We start from the raw sequence: 23,727 nt of genomic DNA on the forward strand, positions 1-23,727 counted from the left end.
TTCCCTTGTCATCTTTTTCCACAAATATGTTTTTGGCCACTAAAGCATAAGATAAACACATGTTTTATTGCATGGCTTGCAACAAGTGGCCAAGGCATAAGTGGGGCCCACGGCCACAATGGCTTCTCCAAGAAGTCATGAATTTATAGAAATTTCCAAATTCCAAGTTTGCCCTTAATATTCCATACCAATAAAAATGAATACGCAACTTATGCATTCTAGAAAAAAAATTATAACCTTGTCCTTAACTCCCCGCCATTAACTCGGAATATTCAAATGTACAAAATGCGAGGTGTAACAATATTTTTCTAAGTCCTGACTATGAGTTTCTGGCGATATAGCCTTAATGAATAATCTCCACTTGAACACCTACTCTACTTTTTTTTTTTTCATAATCCAACCTCGCTCTTATTTTTCTGTCGTCAAGTGACCTTCACAACATTCGTCTGAAAAAAAATCGAGGTGAAACCTTCTCATAAGGATCAACTATTGCCTGAAGTTGGTATGATCTTCATTTATTTAATCGATCAACAACATTGCATATTAGGAATTATATAAATAATCTAGAAGGCAATCATAGTTGCAGCCCAGCTTACATAACCACTTCTCATTCCTGGGTCCGAGGTCATCATTAATATCAGAAGTAACTTGGTCATAATGATTCTTCGAATAGTACCAAAATCGAATACTCAGAGTCCCCTTGAAGTTAAATAACTGGTGACTTCTGAATCCCAATGCGAACTTACATCATATAGGGAAGTTCAATAAAATGAGTCCATGTGCCTGTCATCAACCTCTCCTGATCCTACATCTATAAACTTCTGGAATAAAACCTTCCCTTACTTGTTAACTTCCTTTTTCCTTATCAATATCTCTTCGTTATCTCTTACTTGTCAATCTATGAATCGTAATACTGTACTTGAGTTCTTAAGGTCGGCTTTCCCTATATCTTCAATGAGCCTTAATCCTCTGAAATCTTTAATGCAACTCATTCCAGTTCTTCTAACTACTAATTACCTTTCCTCCTGGGTTCATCCCTTAATTCAAATTAGAATGATTCTAAAATTCCTCTTTTAAAAGCGTCTCATAATTGTTTATTCATTCATAGCTTACCAAACGTCTGGTTATGACATTTCCCTTTAATATTTCTCTATGGCATAGACATTCAAACAATTCAATTTGTAAAAATTTTGGCAGAGTTTTCTCTATAATTCTTACTACCTCAACCTCGCACACACCCCCGAAAAACACATCCAATGTCTCTGTGGCAATCACAAATACAAGTGGCATCCCGCTTATGTACTAGTAGTCCATATACATCAATATCAATAAAGTAGGAAACATACCTTTCGGGTCAACAAACTTCAATTCACATCAATTTCTCCAAGCCGTATAATCAACTGCTCATCCACAACCCAAAATATTTAGGGTTAGAATCAGGGACTTCATATCCTATGGCTTAGCTCTACACAAGACGATATAAGATAAGAAAGAAGACTACCCATTCTAAATGCCCTGTAGCTTCCCGTTTATAAATGTGGCGCGCTTCACACCCATAAACAAGACTCTACGGGACACGGTCTGTAGACAACCCTAGGACAGAACTGCTCTGATACCAAGTTTGTAACGCCCCAAATTTGGAGCGGCGTGACTGACACTCGATGCCAAACTAGGCCCTGAAGAACCACTTAAACCGAAACTCGCTAAGGCCTACCTGTACACCGACAATATCAACCAGCTGGCGAGGCCGTAATCTGGATATATATAAACAGATGTTGTCTGTCTCGTCTGAACTAGGTACACACACACCCAACATATATACACAACTGAGCAAGCCGACGAGGCTGCTATGTAGGCTGAACAACGAAACTGAGAGCCAACATGGCTACATAATATCCCACCTACATACAACTATCTACAGACCTCTAGGGAATACGAGCTACAGAAAGTGTCACGACCCGAGCTACGGGCCGCGACGGGTATCCGGGGCTAACCACCGAACACCACTCACTTACCTCGCTTATGCTCGCTATTATTCATACTATATGCTCATAATCATGTAAACCGGAATTTTCTCGAAATACATTTGCTTTTATAAACATAAGCCTCTTCGGCCAACCAAAATAATATATACATGCATATACATAAAAGCCATGGGACCAGACTACCCACACTGCGTATCTAGGAGCCTCTACTGGAATACTAGACATCTGGACGGGACAGGACCCCGTCATGCCCAAAACATGAATATACAGATATATATATATATATACCAAAAGAGAAATCTGTGGCACTTCCGGAATATGGAGTGCTCTCAAATCAACTGCTAGCTCCTATGAGTCTGGGCCACCTCCCTGTCTACTCGGGCATGAACACGGCGTTCGAAGAAAGGACGTCGCAACGAATATTGTACCGAGTATGTGAAGCATAAACAATAATGAAGCATCAATAAACCGAGGAGGCATAAAACAAGGAGCAATCGAATCGATCGAATCATGAGGATGATCATGCATGCTGACTTACTTTCGTACTCATCATCGTATCATATATGTACATACTGTAATAACTGCCCGACCATATAGGTGCGGTGTAATAATCAATATCATTAGCATCATCAATAGCCTGCGTCCAGGCATCCTGCGTCCAGGATATTATCTCATGCCGCCCACTAGTGGTGTCTGCCCATGCCATTTGGCCATGGTGTGTATAGCTGCCCGCCTTGGCGGTGACTGCCCAGCCATATAAGCGCGGTGTGATATCATCATATACTCATTACATCATGCTTATCATAACATGCTTATCATAGTATGCTTATCATAACTCATCATAGTATGCTTATCATCATATGCTTATCACAATACATGCGTAGGGACTCTTAGCTATTCATACTTTATCGGGGTGACGTAAAGTCATGGACCCCCGATGTCATTATGAGCATTCTTACGTATTCTGCCTCACCTTGAAGGAACAAACATAAGGTGAGTGTGCACAATGATCAATATCATTAAATTACATAGATGTCATCATTAGTTTCTTAGAGGCATCATATCATAGGCTATAGCATTTCTAGACTTTAGCTTGCTATCATCATTTTCGTATTCATCTTATATTTCTTATCTCGTATAGCTATTCATGAGAGAGGACTCTTAACTTTCTGGAGAGATGGAACATTCATAGTAAAAGGGGAAATTCATGCCATAGGACTCATGCCTTAGAAGGAAAGGGATTAGCCTCACATACCTTTGCCGCTAGCTACTCTATCGCTTGTTCGTTCTCCTTAATGCGCTTGTCTATACCTTCAATGGAATTCATATCGACATTAGCTATGTCATCGTAAAAACATACTTACTAAAGCTATAGAAATTTGGGCAGTACTTCCTTTGTTTATACTACCTTCCGCCATATTCCATATCAATTCCCAACATTCATAATAATCATCACAATATGATTAACAACAATCATCATTCATTCATATGATTCGCATTTCATAATTCACCTCAATTTCCCATAATCATGACTAAAAATCCATCGTCATATTCTTTCGTATCCAACACTCATTTCATGTCTATAGGTCATTTATAACACATTTATCACAACCCAACAACATTCATGATTCAATTCCAACTATATCTCAAAACGTCACTATTCATCATTCATAACCCATTTTGCTATTCTCTTTTAATGACCAAGTATTTCAACTCCCAAATACCTTAAACAACATATAAATATCATAAATCTTACCTTAGATGTTTTAGGAACAAGCCTTGGTTGCTAATACTCCTCTTTGAGCAAAACCCTAGTTTCTCCATTTGGGTTTCTTGACTTGGATAATCTTTGATGATTTCCTTTACTCTTGATTCACTTATTTAATGTTGTTGATCCTCAAATATCCTTGAAAACTTGTGTAATAAATGTAGAGAGAGATTCTAGAGAGAAGTGGTGTAGTGTAGAAATGAAATAAAATAAGCCTTGGTCCTCATATTTAATGAATTGGAAATCTGTGCTGAGGTGAACAGTGGTCGTCCATGGAGGTTTACGGTCCGTATTCCACTTTACGGACCGTCCCTTGTGGTCGTCTTTAACCTTAAGTAGAACCAGAAACTTTGGCAGCATGCATGGTGATTTACGACCATGGTTTACGGGCCGTATTTCACTTTACGGTCCGTCCACCAGGTCGTATTTAACCATTTCTCCACTGGCCGAAAGTTGAAACCTTTGCATGCCATTTTACGACCTGGCTATTTACGGACCGTATTCCACTTTACGGTCCATATTTGGACTTCACGACCACTGGGCAGTTTTGCCAACTTTCAACTTTTCACATTTCTAGACTTTTTATTCTATTCAATCCCATCCATTTACATACATTGCCCATGAAACATTATACACTCGCACTCCTCGCTCTCATCACTAGTTCGTCCACTTGCGTACCAACGGGAAATTTTTCGAGGTGTAACAGAAAGGATAGGACAAGGCCTCGTCATATTCATATATATATGTCAAAATAGCATATTACCAAAGGGACTGCAGCTCCGGAATAAGTGGAGTGCACTGACTGCGGCTGAGTGGAAGGCCTACTGAGCTGAATCGTCTGTCCGACTACCTGAACCTGCGGGCATGAACGCAGCGCCCCCAGACAAAGAGACGTCAGTATGAATTATGTACTGAATATATAAGGCAAGATAACAACTGAAATGAAATAACAAACTATACTCTGGATATTTCAAGAAAGCATCTGGAGGTGCTCTACCTGGGTTGCCTCTCATCTGAGGCAAGATAACATAATCTATAGATATAACTCCGTGACTCGAAGGTCAGGCATAGATGACTCCATGACTCATAGGCCAGGTATAATCAACTCCATGACCCGCAGATCAGGTATAAGCAACTCCGTGACCCGTCGGCCAGGTATAATCAACTCCATGACCCATAGGTCAGGAATAATCAACTCCATGACCCGTAGGTCAGGTATAATCAACTCCATGACCCGTAGGTCAGGTATGCGCAACTCCGTGACCCGTCGGTCAGGCAATAACTCCATGACCCGTAGGCCAGGCAACAACTCCATGACCCGTAGGCCAGGCGTATGCATATAATAATAACTCGAAGGCAACATAATAGCCTATAAACAACATATACACTAATTATACCTCCTCACATTCAATCATCCTATGTAACTCAACTATTCTTATACTAGCTTTTAACTAGAGAGGAGTACTACACTAGGGTTATGGTAACCCAAGAATAATGTTCGTTAATAGCACATCTTTGTGCGGATAGTCAAAGAGGTCTCAATAGTAGGAATCTTAAGAAATGGAATCATCATCATTATTACCATCACAGAAACATCTATCTTTAGCATCACAAGAACTTTGAGAATCATGAACTTCGAGCTTTTTGGAAATAAGGATATTATGGAATCCATGTAAGCGTTCATAGGAAAAAGAATCATGCCTTTAGAAAGAAAGGAAGTAGCCTTAGCATACCTGGAAGCTTAGTTCTCGACTTTTCCAACTTACTTTCTGTCTTGCAATCTACATAAGATCATTCGTAATCCCGTAATCAACATACAAAGCCATTCATACTATTGTTAGGCTCATTATCATATGCTTGTCTTAAGCCTTCAAATTAAATCCTCTTAAAATTTGCCGAAATTTGGGAAGCATCTCCCCTGTTTATATCCCTAACCCGTTATCACAATACCAACAAAACAACAATAACAACAGCGCTAACATCAACAACATCATCATCAATACCAAAATATACTCAATAAAACATCCCACACGATGTTTACTCAATTTCTCAACCAATCAATCAATTTTACGAAGCTCTAACAACTAAATCTCCTTGATACAATTCGTAATATCAATAATAAGGAATATCCTTATGTCGATCAAGGTTGGAAGAACTTGAAATCTTATTTATCTTCAATAGGCTCCTTTGATCCATCAAAATTTGATGTATAAAGCAAGAACTACAAAACTCTCTACGCTTCCCGAACCTCGGATGTAGTTCCGTTACTTTAATCCGCTAAAAAAATATGATCCTTCAATGTTTCTTGGGTCTCTTGGAAGCTTTTTGGTGGAGAGGAGTGGAAAAAAATGAAGCAAATAACCAGATTTTTGGTCTTAAATAGGAGCTCAAGGTCGGACTGTAGCACTTACTGTACCACGCGGTTCTGCTCTGTCAGCCTAAATTTTAACGTCCATAATTCTCTACTCCGATGTCGTATCGACGAGCGATTTATTGCATTGGAAACTAGACTCGACGAAGTTTAATTTAGGATTTTATTTCACTCCAAAACACTTCATATGCTAAGAGATATTTGTCCCCCAAGTTGGACCAAAATTTTCACACACAAAACTTTACCCGTCCTTTCTCCAAGGTCGTACTATTCCATTTCTTCCACTCATTTCCTTATAAAATCTTCTGGTATACCTTATATACATCCTTTACTCACAAAATATACTTAATAATGCTTCACTTCATATATTCCAAAGTTATTTTACTTAGCCATAGCTCCACATACTTACGCTTAAATTTAACAAGTGCTTCTTCAGAAGTATAGGGTGTAACAATTAGGGTTTCTCTGATTTGGAATGGAGGAAAAATAAGAAATAAGGTCGTGAACCACATATTTAGAATTGGAAATTAAAAAGCTCCAGCGGTGCGGTTGGACGGATCGGTCAACGACCCGTCGACTTGTCGATGGTCCGTCGACTTGCCCATCGACCTACGCCTGCAGATTTCCAGCTGCGGAACCCTGTCGACGCTGCATAACGACGGCCCTTCGACCATGTCGATGGCCCGTCAACGATGACTGGTGTCTGCAGATTTTCTCAGGTTCTGCTTAGATCGCGTCGATTCAATTCGTTCAACTTCTAACTCTGTAAATTGCTAGGAATACCTGCTGGTACTTTTGTACACGGGGAAAGATACTTTCTATCTCCAAAACTGGACACGAGTCTCAATTCCAAGGACATACCCAACTATGAAACCATAGGTTCTATACGATGAGAACGAGAGGCGTAATAGAAATGGAGTAAGTTAAGCCTGAATAACGAACAAGATAATAATAATGGTAGTAAGAATTGGCAAGATGAAGTAAGGTCATATAAGATGACTTTTTTATGTTAAGTGAATAACGACAAAGCTAGCACCAAAATGAATACGTCTACTCGTAAAAGTCGCAAGTCATTAAGGATTATAAGGAAAGTTGCAGGATGGCATGGGACTATGTATCGCAGGAATGATATAAGTGTATAAAGGACTTACTAAGATAGGTACAGATTTCCAATTGTTGAAGTATGGTGCAACCGAAAAGGGTAATAGTTGATATATCCCGTCTGAGGGACAATCAAAGGAGATCTTCAGGATCCGAGTATCGTGTGTTCCTAATGTAGCAAGATTGCAAGGTAAGATCATGACTGAAGTTCATTATTCCCATATTCCACCTATTCAGAGGTAACAGAGATACATCATGACCTCAAAGAGCGTTATTGATGGATCGATGAGGAGAAGGTATTACAAAATCAGTGATTCGTATATAGGAGAAAATTGAGCACTAAAGGCTTGGTGGACTATGGTAACAAGATACTGGTATGAAAAGGGGAGATGATCAATATGGAATTTGTAATAGCGGAAAAACATGTAGAGCTTTACATCAGAGAGATTGCTTAATTGTATGGCATTTTGATTCTATTATACATGCCTGGGTTCCCAGTTCGCAGCTAGCTTCTAAAGATCCTTATGGATAAATATGGGAATACAGGTAAACCTCAGCACTATTGTTCAGCCTCAGATAGATGGGCAAGCAAAGCATACTTTTCAGACGCTTAAAGATGTGTTACGGGCTCGTGTGTTGGACTTTAAAGGAAGTTGGGATAATCATGCTCTGCTTACTAAATTTGCATATGACAATAGCTCCTATGTCAGCTTTAGAAAGACTCCATACGAGACTGTGGATTCGCTAAGAGAGTAGCTGTGGTTAGAAATCAGATTTGTTTAGACCCCGATGTGATACACCAGACCTCAGAGAAATATGGAAGTTAGTCAGGATATCTTAGTCGTCAAAAGTATATGCTAAGGGTTTAAGGTTTTAAGGTAGCAGTTGAGTGTTCCTAGAGATACGTATGAAATGCAATCGCCTCCAGCTTTATTCACTAAGTCTTCCATATTTTCATGTTGCGGAAGCGCACTAGTCATGGTACTGATTGATAAGGTATAAATAACAGAAAACCTATCATTCGATAATGTCCCGATAGTTATACAGACAGATAAATCTATAAATTGAGGACCAAAGATGTTATCTCCACAAAAAATTTGTGGCATAATAGGAACTGCAAAAGAATTACATGAAAGGCAGAAGAAATAGCAAGGAAAAAAGTATTCATGTCTATTCCATATTAAGGGTTACACGATTTCAAAACTGCGATGAATTCCATCTTCATATGCCCATGATGATGCTAATTTGATGATCCATATTAAATGACGATTAAGAGAAAGAAAAGAGCTAGGATGAACACCTAAGGTAGCTGAGTACTAAAGCTACTCCTACGAGATTCTACGTCTGATATGTTGTGTAATGATACATGTGAGGTCCTACATTCGAGGATGAAGTTCCTAAGGGTGAAGTGTCACGACCCAACTAGGGGCCATGACGGGTACCTGGAGCTACCCTACCGAGCACCACCTATCATACTTGCCATCAAACTTAACCTGAACATACATTATTCCCACCACGAAACTTATCGTGAGATGGTCATCAACACATACAAAACATATATATATATATATATATATACATATCAGCCCACGAGGCTACCAAAAATGATATACAAATATACACTGGTGTATTCATGAGACGTCTACTACCCACGCATACGCATCTACGAGCCTCTACTGGAGTACTGAGACATAAAGACAGGACAGGACCCTGTCATACCTAAATATGTACACAAAAGAATATATCAATAAATGGCATCTCCGGAGTAGTGGAGTGCTCCTGTATAGCCGTTGATAGCCTCTTATGAATCTACACCGTCTCCCTATCTACCTGTGGGCATGAAAACAGCGTCCATAAAAGAAAGGACGTCAGTACGAACAATGTACTGAGTATGTAAGGCATATATGATAACATGATAAGGAAATATATAAAACATAAGAAGAAAGTATCAATACAACTGCTTGCCTCTTGAGGCGGAATCATGCACGCTCACTTTTTACCTTTTAGAATAAATCACACATATATACATACACTGTCTGAACCAATAACATCATTAGCCCGTGTTCCGGCCTCCTGCGTCTGGGGTAATCATTTCACGTCGCCCACTAGTGGTGTTGTCATCATTATCCATAAGCCGCCCGCCTTAGCAGTGCTGCCCGTGCTATATAGTCACGGTGTAATCAATCATTATACACTCAACATGAAGCATGCATAAGAGTTCAAGTAAAAGCTGTAACTCTATCGGAGTGACGTAAGGTCGGTAGCCTCCGATTATCTTATGGAACCATCATAATCATCATGCCTCGCCTTGAAGGAATTAGCATTATGCGGTGAGACTATCAATAATGAATAACAATCAAGGAAATCATGCATCAAGATCATTAATCCCATACTAGCATCCTTTCATAAGCTTTAGAATCTCTAACATAAGATCATCATTATTATTATCATTACCATAATGCATCTCTATCTTTATCTCAGGAGAAGCTCTTAATAATCATAGACTTGTAACTTTCGGGATGTAAGAAAGTTATGGAAAAGGTAGGGGAAATCATGTTGTAAGAGTCATACCTTAGAAAGAAGAGGGGATTAGCCTTACATACCTTTATGTTTCCTTAACGACTAAGCTTCCTCCTTCCAAGCTTACAACTCTACATTCAAGGGAATTCGTACTAAGATTAGATAACCGAAAACATATTAACGACTAAGCGTCCTCCTTCCAAGCTTACAACTCTACATTCAAGGGAATTCGTACTAAGATTAGATAACCGAAAACATACTTAAGCTTAAGTTAAAGCGACTAAAAGCTAACGAAAATTGGGCAGCACCTCCTTTGTTCCAACAACTTCCTCCAAATAATAAACAACTCCCAAACTTCAATAACAACACCCACAATATCATAATCAACAACTTCGTCAAGCTAGACATTATTCAATTCCCAAAATCCTCTTTCAAAGTCATCCATAACCATAATTATGACACAACATCATATTCATTCACATATATTGCCTCTACAACATCTTTAATATCATTCGTAGCAAGGTTATACTCATTACGTATCAAGAACTATGATTCAAGTCAAGTTACTATTCAAGAATACCATTATTTCCATATTTGAACTTCATACTCTACTTTCTTCCATAATCCAAGTCTTTCAACCATTCAATACCCTTAATAACATGAAATGAACATAAAACTCACCTTTGATTATGTAGGAACAGAATTTGGATGGAAACACTTCACTTGGAGAAAACCCTAACTTCATTTCTAAGGAAATTTCTAGCTTCCATGAACCCTAGTTAGCATCCTTGCACTTGATTCCACTAATTATTGGTGTCTAATCTTTGATTCACATTAAATTTATGTTAGTGAAATGTATGGAACCTTCTAGAAGTCTTGAGAGAAGTGGAGAAGATGAGAAAGTGAGAAATTAGAAAGTGGGACTTATATTTATACTTAGAAATTAACTCAGCCCAATGGGATTATACGGAGACTTATATGGAATGTATAAGTGACTGTATAACTCCATCAGTGATGTCCCTTCACTGTAACTGTTACACAGACCGTATAATATTATACGGACCGTATAAATGGTCGTATAATCCACCTTCTTCCCGAACTTGTTCTCATCGATTCGTTTGATCTCCAATCCTTATGGAACCTTCATAACACTTGTTTAATACTTCATTAACCACCTAGCATCCTTATAACTTCTTCCCAAGACTTTACTAATCAATCTTGGGCTCGATAGTTTGCGAAACCTTTCCTAAACACCACTTATACTTCACTTGGCCTTATCAAACTTTATTTCACCAATCCATATAGCTTCGAAATCTTATTGTATGCACTCTAAAATTACCAAGTACCCTTCTTATATTCATAATAGCTTGATATTGACCTTAAGCTCGCGTTAGTCTACTTACGACACAACGACATAAAATTTTCGAGGTGTAACATGAAGGATGTTACACCTCATAAAATTATTGCGTCATTTGGGTCGTAAGTAAACTAAGGTAATATCAGAGAGGCCATGAAACTCCTATAAAGCTAAGGAATACTTTTAACAAATGTTAAGCATGTACCATGAGGTTTCGTGGTTAAACGAATCAAAGATGTTATAACCCGTACTATCGAGGTTAAACTAGGAGTTCTTAATATAATAATGAGGTAGTGTTTTAAGGTAATTGAACCATATAATATTCATATGTTATGTTTTGAAGTCAAGCAATTTGTAAAATAAAAGTCGACGAAAAGTATCACAGGTTACATTCATAAATTTTGCTGAAATTTGGGTCTAATGTCACTGAGCTTTTCTCCCAAAGTACCTGGAGTTATGGGGTGTTCCACCCATAAATTGAAGTTCTATGAGTCTAGTTTCCAACACATTAAACCTTTCATCCATACAACATTGGAATAGAAAAATATTCGTATTTTTGCAAGACTGCGCAATCAGCCTCGCTGAGACCCAGCAGGCAGCGGCCGACCTTGGCTTGTTTTAAAAAATTTGGGGGCTTATCTTTCATCATTTTTCAACCAAACTTCAGAAAAATACTCTCCTAATACCTCTGAACAGATTCCTGAAGACTTTAAGGCGAAATCCAAGGGTTCGTAACCAAATCCAACACCAAAAGCTAGCTAAAGTAAAGAACACCACCTCTAGGATGTTGTGAAGTGAATAAAGGTGGATGTAAGCTAAATCAAGTTTGGATTTCAGGTTGTATCTTCTGTTTAAGGTATTTATAACCTCCCTTTGTTGTACTCAAGATTAATTCCATGTTGGTGAGGTTGTTTGAAGCAAAATACTGCAAGATAGCATTGAAATAGCCTAAGATATGGCTATGTTGGGCTGTTTTTTGTGATAAATATGATTTGTGATTGCTAGAAATTATGGAATATAACATGAATATGTTGTAGCTACTGTTGTTCAAAATTATTCATGTATTAATTAAGTGAACTGAAAAAGAAAACATGTAAAAATTATGAATTGAAAGTGAAGGTTGAAGTATAGGCGTGTGGACTATTTTGAATGTTGTTTTTTTGGATGTTTTGAGTTGTGAATGATATGGTAAGCCTAAGTATAATGTCAAAAGTAGTGCAGACAGATTTATGAAACAAGAATTGAATTCAGATTATGTTTTATTATTTGTAAGTCAAGGTTGCCACTCAATATGGTTGTTGAAGTAATCGAAAGCTTATATTGATTTTTATTGTGTTGTTGGGCTGTTTGGTGACCCTTAGTATTCTATGGGATGTAGTATAAACTGGGGAGGTGCTTCCCGTTTTCTCTTCGGATATGTGGTTAGTAAAATGTGATGGTTACAACATTTATAATGATGACATTACCATTTTACTTATTGTAGACACAAGCAAATTGCGCTTGGTGGTTGATTGAAGAGGAGATTACAAGGTATGTTAAGACTATTCCTTTCTCTTTGCATGATCAGAATGAGACAAACGTAACGAACAATATCCATAATATCTCTATTCTTAGAAAGTGTTAGAAGATTATGTTCTATTTTCCATATGACGCTTCTTATGTTATCTTATAATCCATTGATCTTAAAAGAAGTTATGTTGATGATGTTAGTTCCATAATGATAATCGGAGGTGAAATGACCTTACGTCACTCGGATAGATTTAGATTGTCTTCTTATCATTCATGCAGTATGTGTGTGTGTGTGTGTGTATGACACCGAGCCGCGCTATAGTCGGCCAGGTAGGGCACCTATTGTGCACACCACTGCAGTTGGGTATGGTATGATGATGATAGCCCCAAAGAGCGGCTTAATGATGATGATGCAGCCCCATAGTGTGGCTTATATATATGTATATTTTTTAAAAGAAAGCATAAATGTCATAAGCCCGCATAGGCATTCAGATCTACAGGTTGACTCTCTTTTATCTCATGTTACCTTCATGTCTTTATTATGTTATTCCTTATGCCTTACATACTCGGTACATTATTCGTATTGATGTCTCTTTTGTCTGGGGATCTTTGCATTTCATGCCCGCAAGTTTTGAGATACAGGTTGACGGCCCACTGAGCAGGATACCAGCTCAGCAGACGGTGTTATTGCACTCTACTTGTTCCGAAGTTGCCATATGAGTCAGTATGAATATATGTATGCACATGTATGGGCATGGCGGGTCCCTGTCCCGACTACGTTATGTCATGTACTCTAGTAGAGGCTTGTAGACAGTTATGTACAGTCAAATATTGTTTGGCTTTGTCGGCTTATGTACTATTGCATAGATGTCTATGACGGCCCTATCGGCACGTCCGGTATGTCTAGCTTGTTATGTAGCTATGTCCTATCAATCTTGTTTTATTTCAGTCTATCATTTCTGTGAGTCAGCAGGTTATCTCATGGCGGCCCTAATGGCCCAACTATGCTTATGATTACATTACGGATGTATGTCTAGTGGTACTCGACAAGTAAGGCCAGGTGCCCATCATGGCCTTCCAGTTTGGGTCGTGACACTTTGAGTTCTTACTCAGTCTAGTTCTACCTATCCTAGGATGCTGGGTTCCTTCTTATGTAAACACAACATCATAGGACCCTTTTTGATCTCTGAAGGATTAAAGGAAACATTTCATAAGTATAGCATGATTAAATATTTGTTTCTTGAAAAAGTTTTATTTTTCTGCTTATGTTCACACTGAGTTTGCATGTATGTTGATCCAATATACTTGAGACTTTAGGCTGTTTTCGGATCTATGCCTTCCTATGTGGAACCTCTAACTAGAAATTGAACTTAAGATATACATGATGCATGAGACTCCCCTCTCTTCCCCTTCCCCTCTCTTTGTGTAGTATTCCATTTATGAAGAAGCCAAATAGTATGCACAGTGACCCAGTTTTCCTTTTTTTTTTAAAAAAAAAAATTGAATTCTAGTTTGTGCACATCTCCTTAAAATAAATGAATTCCAGTTTGTGCACATCTCCTATTAACTCGAAATGTTTACCTAATCGCTTCTGAATTTTGGATTGGAACCTATTTGTTCTGCTACTGGACGCTATGCATAAGTGCCAAAACTGGATAAGTGCCACTGAGTTGAATCTCATAGAGCCTCTTAAGTTTTTTAACTCTTTCTGTAAAGTTAAAGATAGTGCTTTAAATGCTTGTGTGTGTTTATTCAATCAACTTATAATAATCATGTTAAGTAAAGAGTTGGAATATGGTTATATATATTCTCGAACATGGATGCGTATGCCTTATGTTGGAATTGATTTGAAATGAATGCATTCTCTGTTTATTCAAGATTTGTTTCTCCCTGGTTCTCTCTTCCTTCGGTTTTAAAAAGCTATTGTGGTGTGAGATATACATAGGTATACCAAATATATATACACCCTTTATATACCTTGGTATATATTGAGTTGTATATCATGTATACCCATAGTATATCACGTTATTGATTTAAGGACGAAACTATTATTTGCTGAAATTGGGCTTAACTCTTTAAGTGCAACTATTTTGGGCCTTGTTTCAATACTTCCAGTTGCATTACATTCATGTTGGGCCTGTGTTCTTGTTTCGTCTTTTTTCTTAGATTTACTTGGGACTATCCTTTGTTGGCTAACTGTTTTCTCATATACATAATTGAGTTATACATGATGTATACATGTTTGAATATGTGATCATGTTTGAATATTTCCCTTTTTAATTTATGTCAAAATAATTAATAAGTCGTCGTGCTTTCGGACCGCATTTTTCCTTTTCCCCCTTCTTTGTTTTGCATGGAATTATCATTGCTAGGCCATTTGGGCAAATGTTTTGCAAGCCTCTGTTGGGCCAGAGGCCCAACACCCTTTCTTTTATCGAGTCCGATATTTAGAAGGCCCAATCAAGAGTGAAAATGGCAATTGTGGGCTTAGGTAGGCCCACTAACCTAACTTTTCTCCTTTTATTTTCATACTTGTGTATATGTATATATAAAGATTGTTCGTCTAAATGTTGAAACCCATATGGTTAGAATTTAGGTACATGTACCTCGTAGAATGGATTAGGAAACTCTCAAATGATTTTTCAAACTTAGATTTAAAAAGATAAATGATGCATGAAAACGGCAAATGATTTTCCAACATGACAAATCTCTTTTAAAACTAAAGATAATATGCGGAGTATATATACATATGAGCTCTTTGTGATAAAAAAAAAATTAAAAAAAAAACTAATATTTTGATAGATGATTTCAATGAAACTGTTTTGGCCGTTTAAGGCAAAAGAATTGTAATGACTTGGAGGATTAAAGGGATCAAAGATTGATTTCTACAATAAGAAGCATTTTTAAGTTGCCAAAGATAGCTTAAGGGTTTTAAACCTTTTGGGCCCAAGCCCAACCTTAAGTTAAATAAATAGAGGAAATATACTTGAACCTTGTTTTGAGGAAAGGATTCGAAATGGAGTACAGTTGACCTTTAATATAAGTTTAAAAAAAATTAAATGATTTGTGATTTAAAAGGAATTTTTTTTTATAAACTTGTATGAATTTCATGGCACTTTTACAAAAGACATACACATGGAACTGTTTCATGAAAACTTATAAGGACTAAAGAAGACAAAACATTTTGACCAAATTAAGTTGAACTCTACTTAAGAGAAATCTTGAGTGTGTTTTGGTCCAGAAATGAAATGACTTTAACCCTTATATCCATCTTTTGAAAGGAAATTCAACTCTTTTCATCATCAAATAAAAGAATTTTGCCAATATTTTTTATGATATGCCATGATAGTTTTTTACAAGAAAGAAAATCATTTTAGCAAATAATTATAATTAATCACGCATTGAAGCTCAAAGGTCAACCGTATTCGACGGATTCTTAATACTAGGGTGCTTAAAACATTCCCCAGGGGATCAGCAGAACCCTTACCTCGAACTCTGGTTTAGAAGATTTTTCTCTTATTTGAATAAACCCTTTACCTTGGTTTTCCTAATTTTCCTTCTAAATTAGGTGGCGACTCTAAAAAATACAAAAATCCAAATAGAGTCCAAAATCATGAAGTAGGTTTTATGCCTCGCGTAAAAGTGAACCGTAACAAGGACAATAAGGTTTACGAGCTAAGAGATTCGGGAAAAAGAAGCAAAAAGGGGAAGGCACAGCACTCTTTAGAGAGAATACAAGGTGTAAGACATAGAAACTAAAGTATGGTTGAATGTAGTTGATTGTTGTCAAATGTCTTGTTCGATTGTCTTTAATGCCCCTTGTAGTTTGTTCATCCTCTAGCTATAGTCATTTGGGTGTTAGGAGTCCACAGCTAACTTTCAACTCTTCAGTTAGTTCCTCGAACTTAATTAGCCTTTAGGGTCAATATCTTCTCCCTTGATATCGCGGAGGTTGTTGACCGTGCAGCTTATCCTTTGAGACTCGATCACAGGGGGTTGATGTGAGCTGAGGCGAGGTTAGGAATGCAAGCACGGCGGATGCACCACTTACCATTGGGCTGGAAGTATTGATTCAGTCGGATGCAAGTGGGGCAATAGGCAGGTTGTTTGCCGTGGGATCATCTTGTAAGGTTCGCTAATAGTAAGTGTGGAGCCTATCTTCAAATTAGGTCTGGAGACCGTATGACCAGGCACGCATAGGGCATGTATGATATTTTACCACTACAGTAAGTTTGTGTGTTACTTGTAATTGTTTCTGTTTGAATTCACCCTAATGCTCAAAAATATTCTCAAGTTAGGGTAAGGTTTGCGTTTACTCTACCCTCTCCAAACCCCCACCGTATGAGATTACACTGGATTTGTTGTTGTTGTTGTTATTGCTACTCAAGGTAAAAAAAGACTTTAATGCTTTGTTATTTGTAAAAGTATGTTTTTTATATATAGATTCACTCGTTTCAATTCTTTTCACTTTTTATTCATTTAATAAAAAATTAAAAATATATCCTACATACTTGTACGACTATAAATTTGAAACCTATAATTTTATTTTACTTTTAAAGAAAAAGTATAATCGAATCGATAAGGTTCAGCTCGATTAGTTTAGTCTATTGTCAAAAGAACATTGACACCCCTAGAAAAATGTTGTCTAAAATTTTCTTTGTCAAACAGTAAAGCGGCGTTATCAGACAGCGTTGTGGCACAATAAATCAGTAAAAATATGTTTTCTTATGGTTTGCTTCTCACAACAAGATTATGTGGCTATAAGGATTTTTGACTTAATTATCTTCTCAGACTGTTTGAAGCATGCACCATGGGAAGCGTTCTTACTCCAAATTCAGAGAATAGAAATGTTGGGAGTAACATTTGATTCAAGTGACCTAACAATTCCTGAAAATAACTTCAAAGGTGTTCCACAAATTATTCAATTTTAGCTTCAACATAAAAGAGCAATACCAGTTAAAATTTCATGTCAAATTTAATTTAAAACATTTTACATGACACTGAACTTTTTATTTATTTCGTTTTTCTTTTTATCATAATGATTCTCTATTTAAGCGGTCATCTACTTCTTTGTTCATTGACTCTCCCCATCGCCTGTGCTAAAAATAATTCTCCGCCGGTTCCAATTTATGCAGCATCATTTGGATTTCGAAAGTCAAACAACTTTTTCTTTGACCATACGCCTTTTTAATAATTTGAATTGACAATTATTTTGACTTATAGTACATTTTATGTAGTTTCTAAATAACTAAATGTTATTTTTTTTAAAAACATAAAGATTTCATGTCTGAATTTAGGGTTAAAATTTAAAGTTTGAATTGTGTCACATGAAATTGGGATAGACGGAGTAAATAAATTTCTTTTTTAACCTGAAAAGAACTGGTTAGACGTTTAGTTATCATAAAAGTTCTTTTTCGATGACCGGTGAATTTTGCTTATAACACTTTAATTATTTGATTAAATATATATTTCCGCAATGAAAAAATAGAGAGTAAATATGTTCGTACTATGTTAATTAGATAAAAATGATAGGTGTCAAAGGAAAAGCGGCAATCGAATGGAACGGAACTTTTTATGGAGTTTTGAATCGAAAGAAAAAACATGGATCACCCATTGTTTAGGAAGTTTTAACCGTCTGGACTCCAAATAACAAGTCCTAAAATTTCTCTACTCCAGACTTCTTTTTTCCATTTCCTACAGAAATCATGGTTCTCAAATTTACACACTCAAGTGAGTCTGACAAATTTGTCAAGCTAAAGTGAATAAGAGAAAAACAAAAAAGAGCAACAACAAATAACAGAGAAGAACCAAAGAAAGCTCTCGGTGTAACATCTCTGCCTTGGCTTGGGCTCCAGGGCAGAGATCTTCTATTCTCTGTCTCAATTCCGGACTCAATCCAAAATGGCGTTTCAAGATTTTGATCAAATTTCTGAGCGGAGAAAGCTCGAAAGGCAGCAAAAGATGAAGAAGAGGATCATGATTGCTGTTGTATTGCTCCTCCTCATCCTCGTCGCTGTTGCTGCTGCTGTTGTCTATTTTGTTGTGCTAAAGAACAAGGGCGACGATGCCTCAGCTAACAAATCTAACAAGAACGCCTCGACGCCCCCTCCAAAAGAACCAACCACCCCTGAAAGTGCTGCAACCCCACCTCCTAAGGTTGATGCATCACCACCCCCGTCTCCTCCTTCTGAGGCTGATGCGGCACCGCCTCCTGCTGAAGGTGCTGCTGCTCCTCCCCCAAAGGAGGACGATGTTGTAGCCCCTCCCCCAAAGGAGGATGGCGCTGCAGCATCACCACCTGATGGTGCAACCCCACCTACACCATCACCTGATGGTGCAGAAACACCTGCACCATCACCACAGGAGGGTGATAATGCAACAACAGCGCCAGCCTCTTCACCACAAGGTGAAGGAACTATAGGAGCAATATGCGCGGGCACAGATTTCAGTCAAAGTTGCGGGGACATTCTATCAAAAGTTTTACAAGCAAATGCCTCTGGCGCTCAACCCAAAGATCTTCTCAAGGCAACCGTGTCTGCAGCTATCGAAGAGATTGCAACCGGCATTGATGAACTGGGCACAATAAACAAGGATATCCCAGAGAAGACCGTTGCCTATGACGATTGTATGGCCCTCCTTGCCGATGCCAAAAAAGACTTGAACACTTCCGTTTACATGCTTGATGGAGGCATTAATGACGTAGCCTCAACAATAGCTGAACTCAATAACAAGTTAAGTGCAGCTTTGACATACCAAGGCATGTGTGTGGATGGATACCCTGAATCAGACCAGTCCACGGTGCAAGCCGCCTTGAAGAAGACAGAGGAACACACCATCAATTCTCTCGCTGTTGCTTCCGGACTGTCATCATCCCCACAACCAAATAGTAATGCTAAAAGACGTCTTCTAACCACACGATTAGGTGTTCCCGCATGGATTAATCAAGGTGATCGGAGAATGTTGGATGGAGAAGACGAAGGCAAAGATATAAAGGCTTTAGCAAACATCACTGTTGCAAAAGATGGTAGTGGTAATTTTTCTACCATAAATGAAGCTATAAAGGCAGTTCCTCAAAGCTATGAAGGAAGGTACAAATATTTCCCTTTTCTGCTACATTCTTTTACAAACTTTATCACATTTATTATGCAAATAGATGGATGTATCTTGCTTAGCAAAGGGTTACAATTTTTTTATTTTATTATATGATGATGACAATACAGGTACTTCATTTATATTAAAGAAGGAGTTTATGAAGAGAATGTAGTTGTGTCACAATCACAAGTCAATCTTACATTTGTTGGAGACGGATCCCAAAAGAGTATCATCACCGGGAGCAAAAACATTGTGGACGACCTGTCAACATACCAAAGTGCAACAGTTGGTAAGTGTTTGAAGTAAAATACCTTCCAGTGACAACGTCTTTGATCCAAAATTAAAATAAATTAAATTTAAAACGATCCATTGAGATTTGAGACAGGTTGCCAACTACGGATATCAAAGGAGAATCGTTACTATTTGAGTTAAGCATATGATAGCATCAACGATATTTACATAATCAAGTTAGTTAGAGGATGATCGCGTATAACTGTTACTAATGAAAGCGACGAAAATATGGTAACTTGAGAATATGGTAAGTGATTGCTGATATCAGTTAAATGACATTATTAATGTAAAAAATTATTTGCACGGTTAGTGTATATAAGTTAACTCCACCATGACCAGTGAATTAATCTCTTCAGAGCTTTGTAGCAGTGGATTATCCTTTCATTCTTGCCCTTCTAATCTCTGATGAACAATCGCATTAGGGGTCATTTGGTTGATAGTTTGGTATAATTAAACTCAGGATAAAAAGCACTCCACAACTTAATTAACGCGTATAAGAAAAGAAATAATGCCACATTACTTTTATTGCATTACATTGTCAAGTCAGTTTTATTCTTTTTTATTTTCCCTCTGTGTTGTGCAGTTATTTCAGGAGAGGGATTTTTTGCGTATAAGGTAGGATTCCGAAACACTGCGGGTCCTGAAAAATTACAAGCCGTGGCTCTCCGAGTTCAAGCTGATCATGCAGTATTTCTGAATTGCCGCATGGAGGGTTACCAAAGCGTGATCTATGCTAGTACCTATCGACAGTTCTATCGTGGATGTTACATCACGGGCACAGTTGATATCATCTCAGGCAATGCGGCCGCTGTGTTCCAAACTTGTCAAATTTACCTAAGGAAACCAATGGATGACCAAAAGAACGTCATTACCGCACAAGGAAGGTCGAGCAAGCACCAAACCACGGGGACCGTCTTGCAAAGTTGTGGCATTTTCGCAGACGATCAGCTTACACCTGAAAAATCGAAGTTCAAGAGTTACTTGGGTCGACCAATGAAGGAATACTCGAGGACGATCGTGATGGAAACGGACATTACTGATGTGATTGATCCGGAAGGATGGGAGGCTACGAGTGGGGACTACGGGTTGAGCACTTTGTATTTCGGGGAATACAACAACAAAGGCGCGGGGTCTGAAACTAGCTCTAGAATTAAGTGGGCAGGATATCAAGGCTCTATAGGCAAGGATGCTGCTTTGAATTACACTGTTGAATCCTTTTTACAAGGCCAAACTTGGTTGAAGGATTACGATGTTCAAGTTCGTTTTGGCCTTTCCAACTGATCATCATCATATCAAATTAATCTTTCTTCCTCTTAATTCCATGTCAACTTATGATCTTCTTCATCTTAGTTATCTTTAATTTAGTTTGTTCCTAATTATCATCTTGTACAAGTAGTGAACTATCTGTGCTCACAGGAAAATTTTTCTACTACGTACGCACCTTATTACATTGAAGCTATATATGCTGAATAATTGTAATGAGTACTATTCATTGTATAATTTGTACCACTAAATAAATTAACCAACTCTAGAGATAAGTTCATTTTTACCCATACACTTCTAGCTTTCAAGGTGTTTGAGAACTCATAGTAAACTCTAAAACAACTTTAGTATTACTTCTCACTTGCGCGGCTAAGATTCATAACGGTGGGTTGTACATGCAAGGACTAAGAAATGAAAGCATAGAGGCAAGGAAATGGAAACAATTACACTTAGTAGTGCATTTTGATGGGATAATATATATATATATATATATATATATATATATATATATATATGAATCCCCTCTAACTTGTCCCAGATTTTTAACTACACACCTAAATTCCAGATTTTTAACTACACACCTAAATTTGTGAGGGATTTATTATGTCGCTATACTTATTTAAAGTAGAATTTTTACCCCTTAAGACACCATGTGACATAAAGAGTGTATTTTACTCTCCCATATCGTATTGTATTGTATGTACTGTATTTTTTTTACGAATACAATGTCTGGATAGTTTGTAACATTTTTCAGCATTACATAGTGTCACAGATCAGCACTGTGAAGAATAAACTTACAATATTATAAGGAAAAATAGGATACGGGGTAGAGTTATTATAAAAAGGGAAAAAAACTAGGGTTATTAAATAATACGCAAAGGCAAAATGAGACAAAAAGAAAAAAGACAACGACGCGATCACACCAAATTGATTGTTTACATAAAATGAGACTTTTCGTCGTTATAATAATTATGAATTTAGCAATATCATACTATAAAACCTAAATAGAAATTAAAATAGATATTTCATTTAAAACGACAATACGATACAATACAATAGGCAACAACCATCCAAACAAGCTGATAGTGGTATTTGCAATATAAGGGAAATGATGTATTTTGGACAAGAACAGAGGATATATATGCATCATCTCCATGTTGTTCATTAAGTATTCATATTATCATCCAACGATAAACTTAATCCGAATTATAGAGAATTTACTCTTGGTTATTCAGTCATGATGTGTTAAATAAATGATACGATTAAGGTTTAAGTACCATCAGTATACTTGTAGATAATAGTTATCCTTATGTGAAAAGCTTTGTCGTCATTTATAATTAACTAGTAAACATGGGTTATTAAGAAATTGAGTTTACGAATTAATTTTTCTATAATTTTAACATTAAATGTTAAAAAATATAAACATGATCCAATAAAAAGAAGAAAAAGAAAAACACCAACAAAAAAAAAACATGAAATAATGCTTTCCATTAGTAACCATGAGACCAAGAAGAAGAAGGAACATGCTTAGCAAAGATCTACCAATTTATATCCAGTAAGTTTTCGGCATAAAGCTTTAGGGAGAGGTTTTTGTCAGTCTGATGAAGATCCTTTTCGGGTAGCATTGTCAAATGAGTAAAAATTTTATGCTAGTTTTCCCATGAAAAGTGAAGAGTCTACCGCTTAGTTCTTCTATACAATATAACTAAGACACACTTATTGACAATAGTTAAGACATCTACTCTTGCAAATAAAAAATAAGGAGAATTTGCACGAATTCAAAATCCTGGGGATACAAAAAACTTACACCAAATTTAAAGCAAATTAAATACAAACTTGTCACGACACAACTCGTGGATCGAGCAGGCACCCACGCTATCCCCCCTGATGGCCGAACCCTTCCCTTACTATACCTCATTTAAATAAACATACAGAAGATGAAGATAATACATAAGCAGTCTCAATATATAATACTAAGAAAAAGTACGGAAAATACAAACACACACCCAAGAATCTGGTCTGAACCGTAGTACAAGAGCTACTAAATAAATACAAGTCTGAAATGGAATACTAAGTCCCAATCCTAATGATAACTGTCTCAAAAGAGTGCAAATGACAGATAATAGAGAGAAAGGGACTCCGGTCTGCAGATCTAGCAGTGCTCACCCTGAGGACTCCGGTAGATAGGCCTCGGGATCACTCGCGAGGCTGTGACAAGGATGATGAAGTGAACTCTGCACTCAGAAAATAGTACAGCAAGGTAGTATCAGTACAATACAGTAATAGTAAGCATCATAGGCTGACAACAATTAGTCACATATGTAAAAGACAGAAATCAACGAGTAAGCAGATAAGCAATCAAGCACACTCCAAGAACAGTCTCGGTATAAAGTCAGACCATGAATAAGATCAGTCAAAATATAAGATCAATCGAAATACAAAGATTAGTTAAGGCACAGAATCAGTCAAT

At 37.3% G+C, this 23,727-nt stretch overlaps 1 protein-coding gene and 1 long non-coding RNA gene across 2 annotated transcripts in view; both read left to right on the forward strand.

Annotated features, from left to right (window-relative positions):
- LOC132039790 (uncharacterized) overlaps window positions 1-13,567 on the forward strand; it is a 27,738-nt gene extending 14,171 nt beyond the window's left edge. Inside the window, exon 2 of the long non-coding RNA XR_009410481.1 lies at window positions 11,799-13,567. This is a non-coding gene — a long non-coding RNA (uncharacterized LOC132039790). The remainder of the gene's footprint in view (window positions 1-11,798) is intronic.
- Window positions 13,568-18,223: 4,656 nt separating this feature from the next.
- Window positions 18,224-21,537, forward strand: LOC132040879 (probable pectinesterase/pectinesterase inhibitor 13). Its single transcript, XM_059431568.1, has 3 exons — window positions 18,224-19,699; window positions 19,832-19,992; window positions 20,578-21,537. Exons 1-3 carry the CDS (start codon window positions 18,513-18,515, stop codon window positions 21,273-21,275), a joined length of 2,046 nt encoding a protein of 681 aa, XP_059287551.1. The 5' UTR covers window positions 18,224-18,512; the 3' UTR covers window positions 21,276-21,537.
- Window positions 21,538-23,727: the final 2,190 nt, after the last annotated feature.

The sequence above is a fragment of the Lycium ferocissimum genome, chromosome 12 (genome assembly GCF_029784015.1).
Source record: "Lycium ferocissimum isolate CSIRO_LF1 chromosome 12, AGI_CSIRO_Lferr_CH_V1, whole genome shotgun sequence".
Taxonomy (NCBI): domain Eukaryota; kingdom Viridiplantae; phylum Streptophyta; class Magnoliopsida; order Solanales; family Solanaceae; genus Lycium; species Lycium ferocissimum.

Coding starts and splice junctions, on each gene's coding strand:
- LOC132040879 (XM_059431568.1), top strand. CDS start 18,513: ATGGCGTTTCAAGATTTTGATCAAATTTCTGAGCGGAGAAAGCTCGAA. Junction 19,700..19,831: donor CCTCAAAGCTATGAAGGAAG/GTACAAATATTT, acceptor ATGACAATACAG/GTACTTCATTTATATTAAAG. Junction 19,993..20,577: donor ATACCAAAGTGCAACAGTTG/GTAAGTGTTTGA, acceptor TGTGTTGTGCAG/TTATTTCAGGAGAGGGATTT.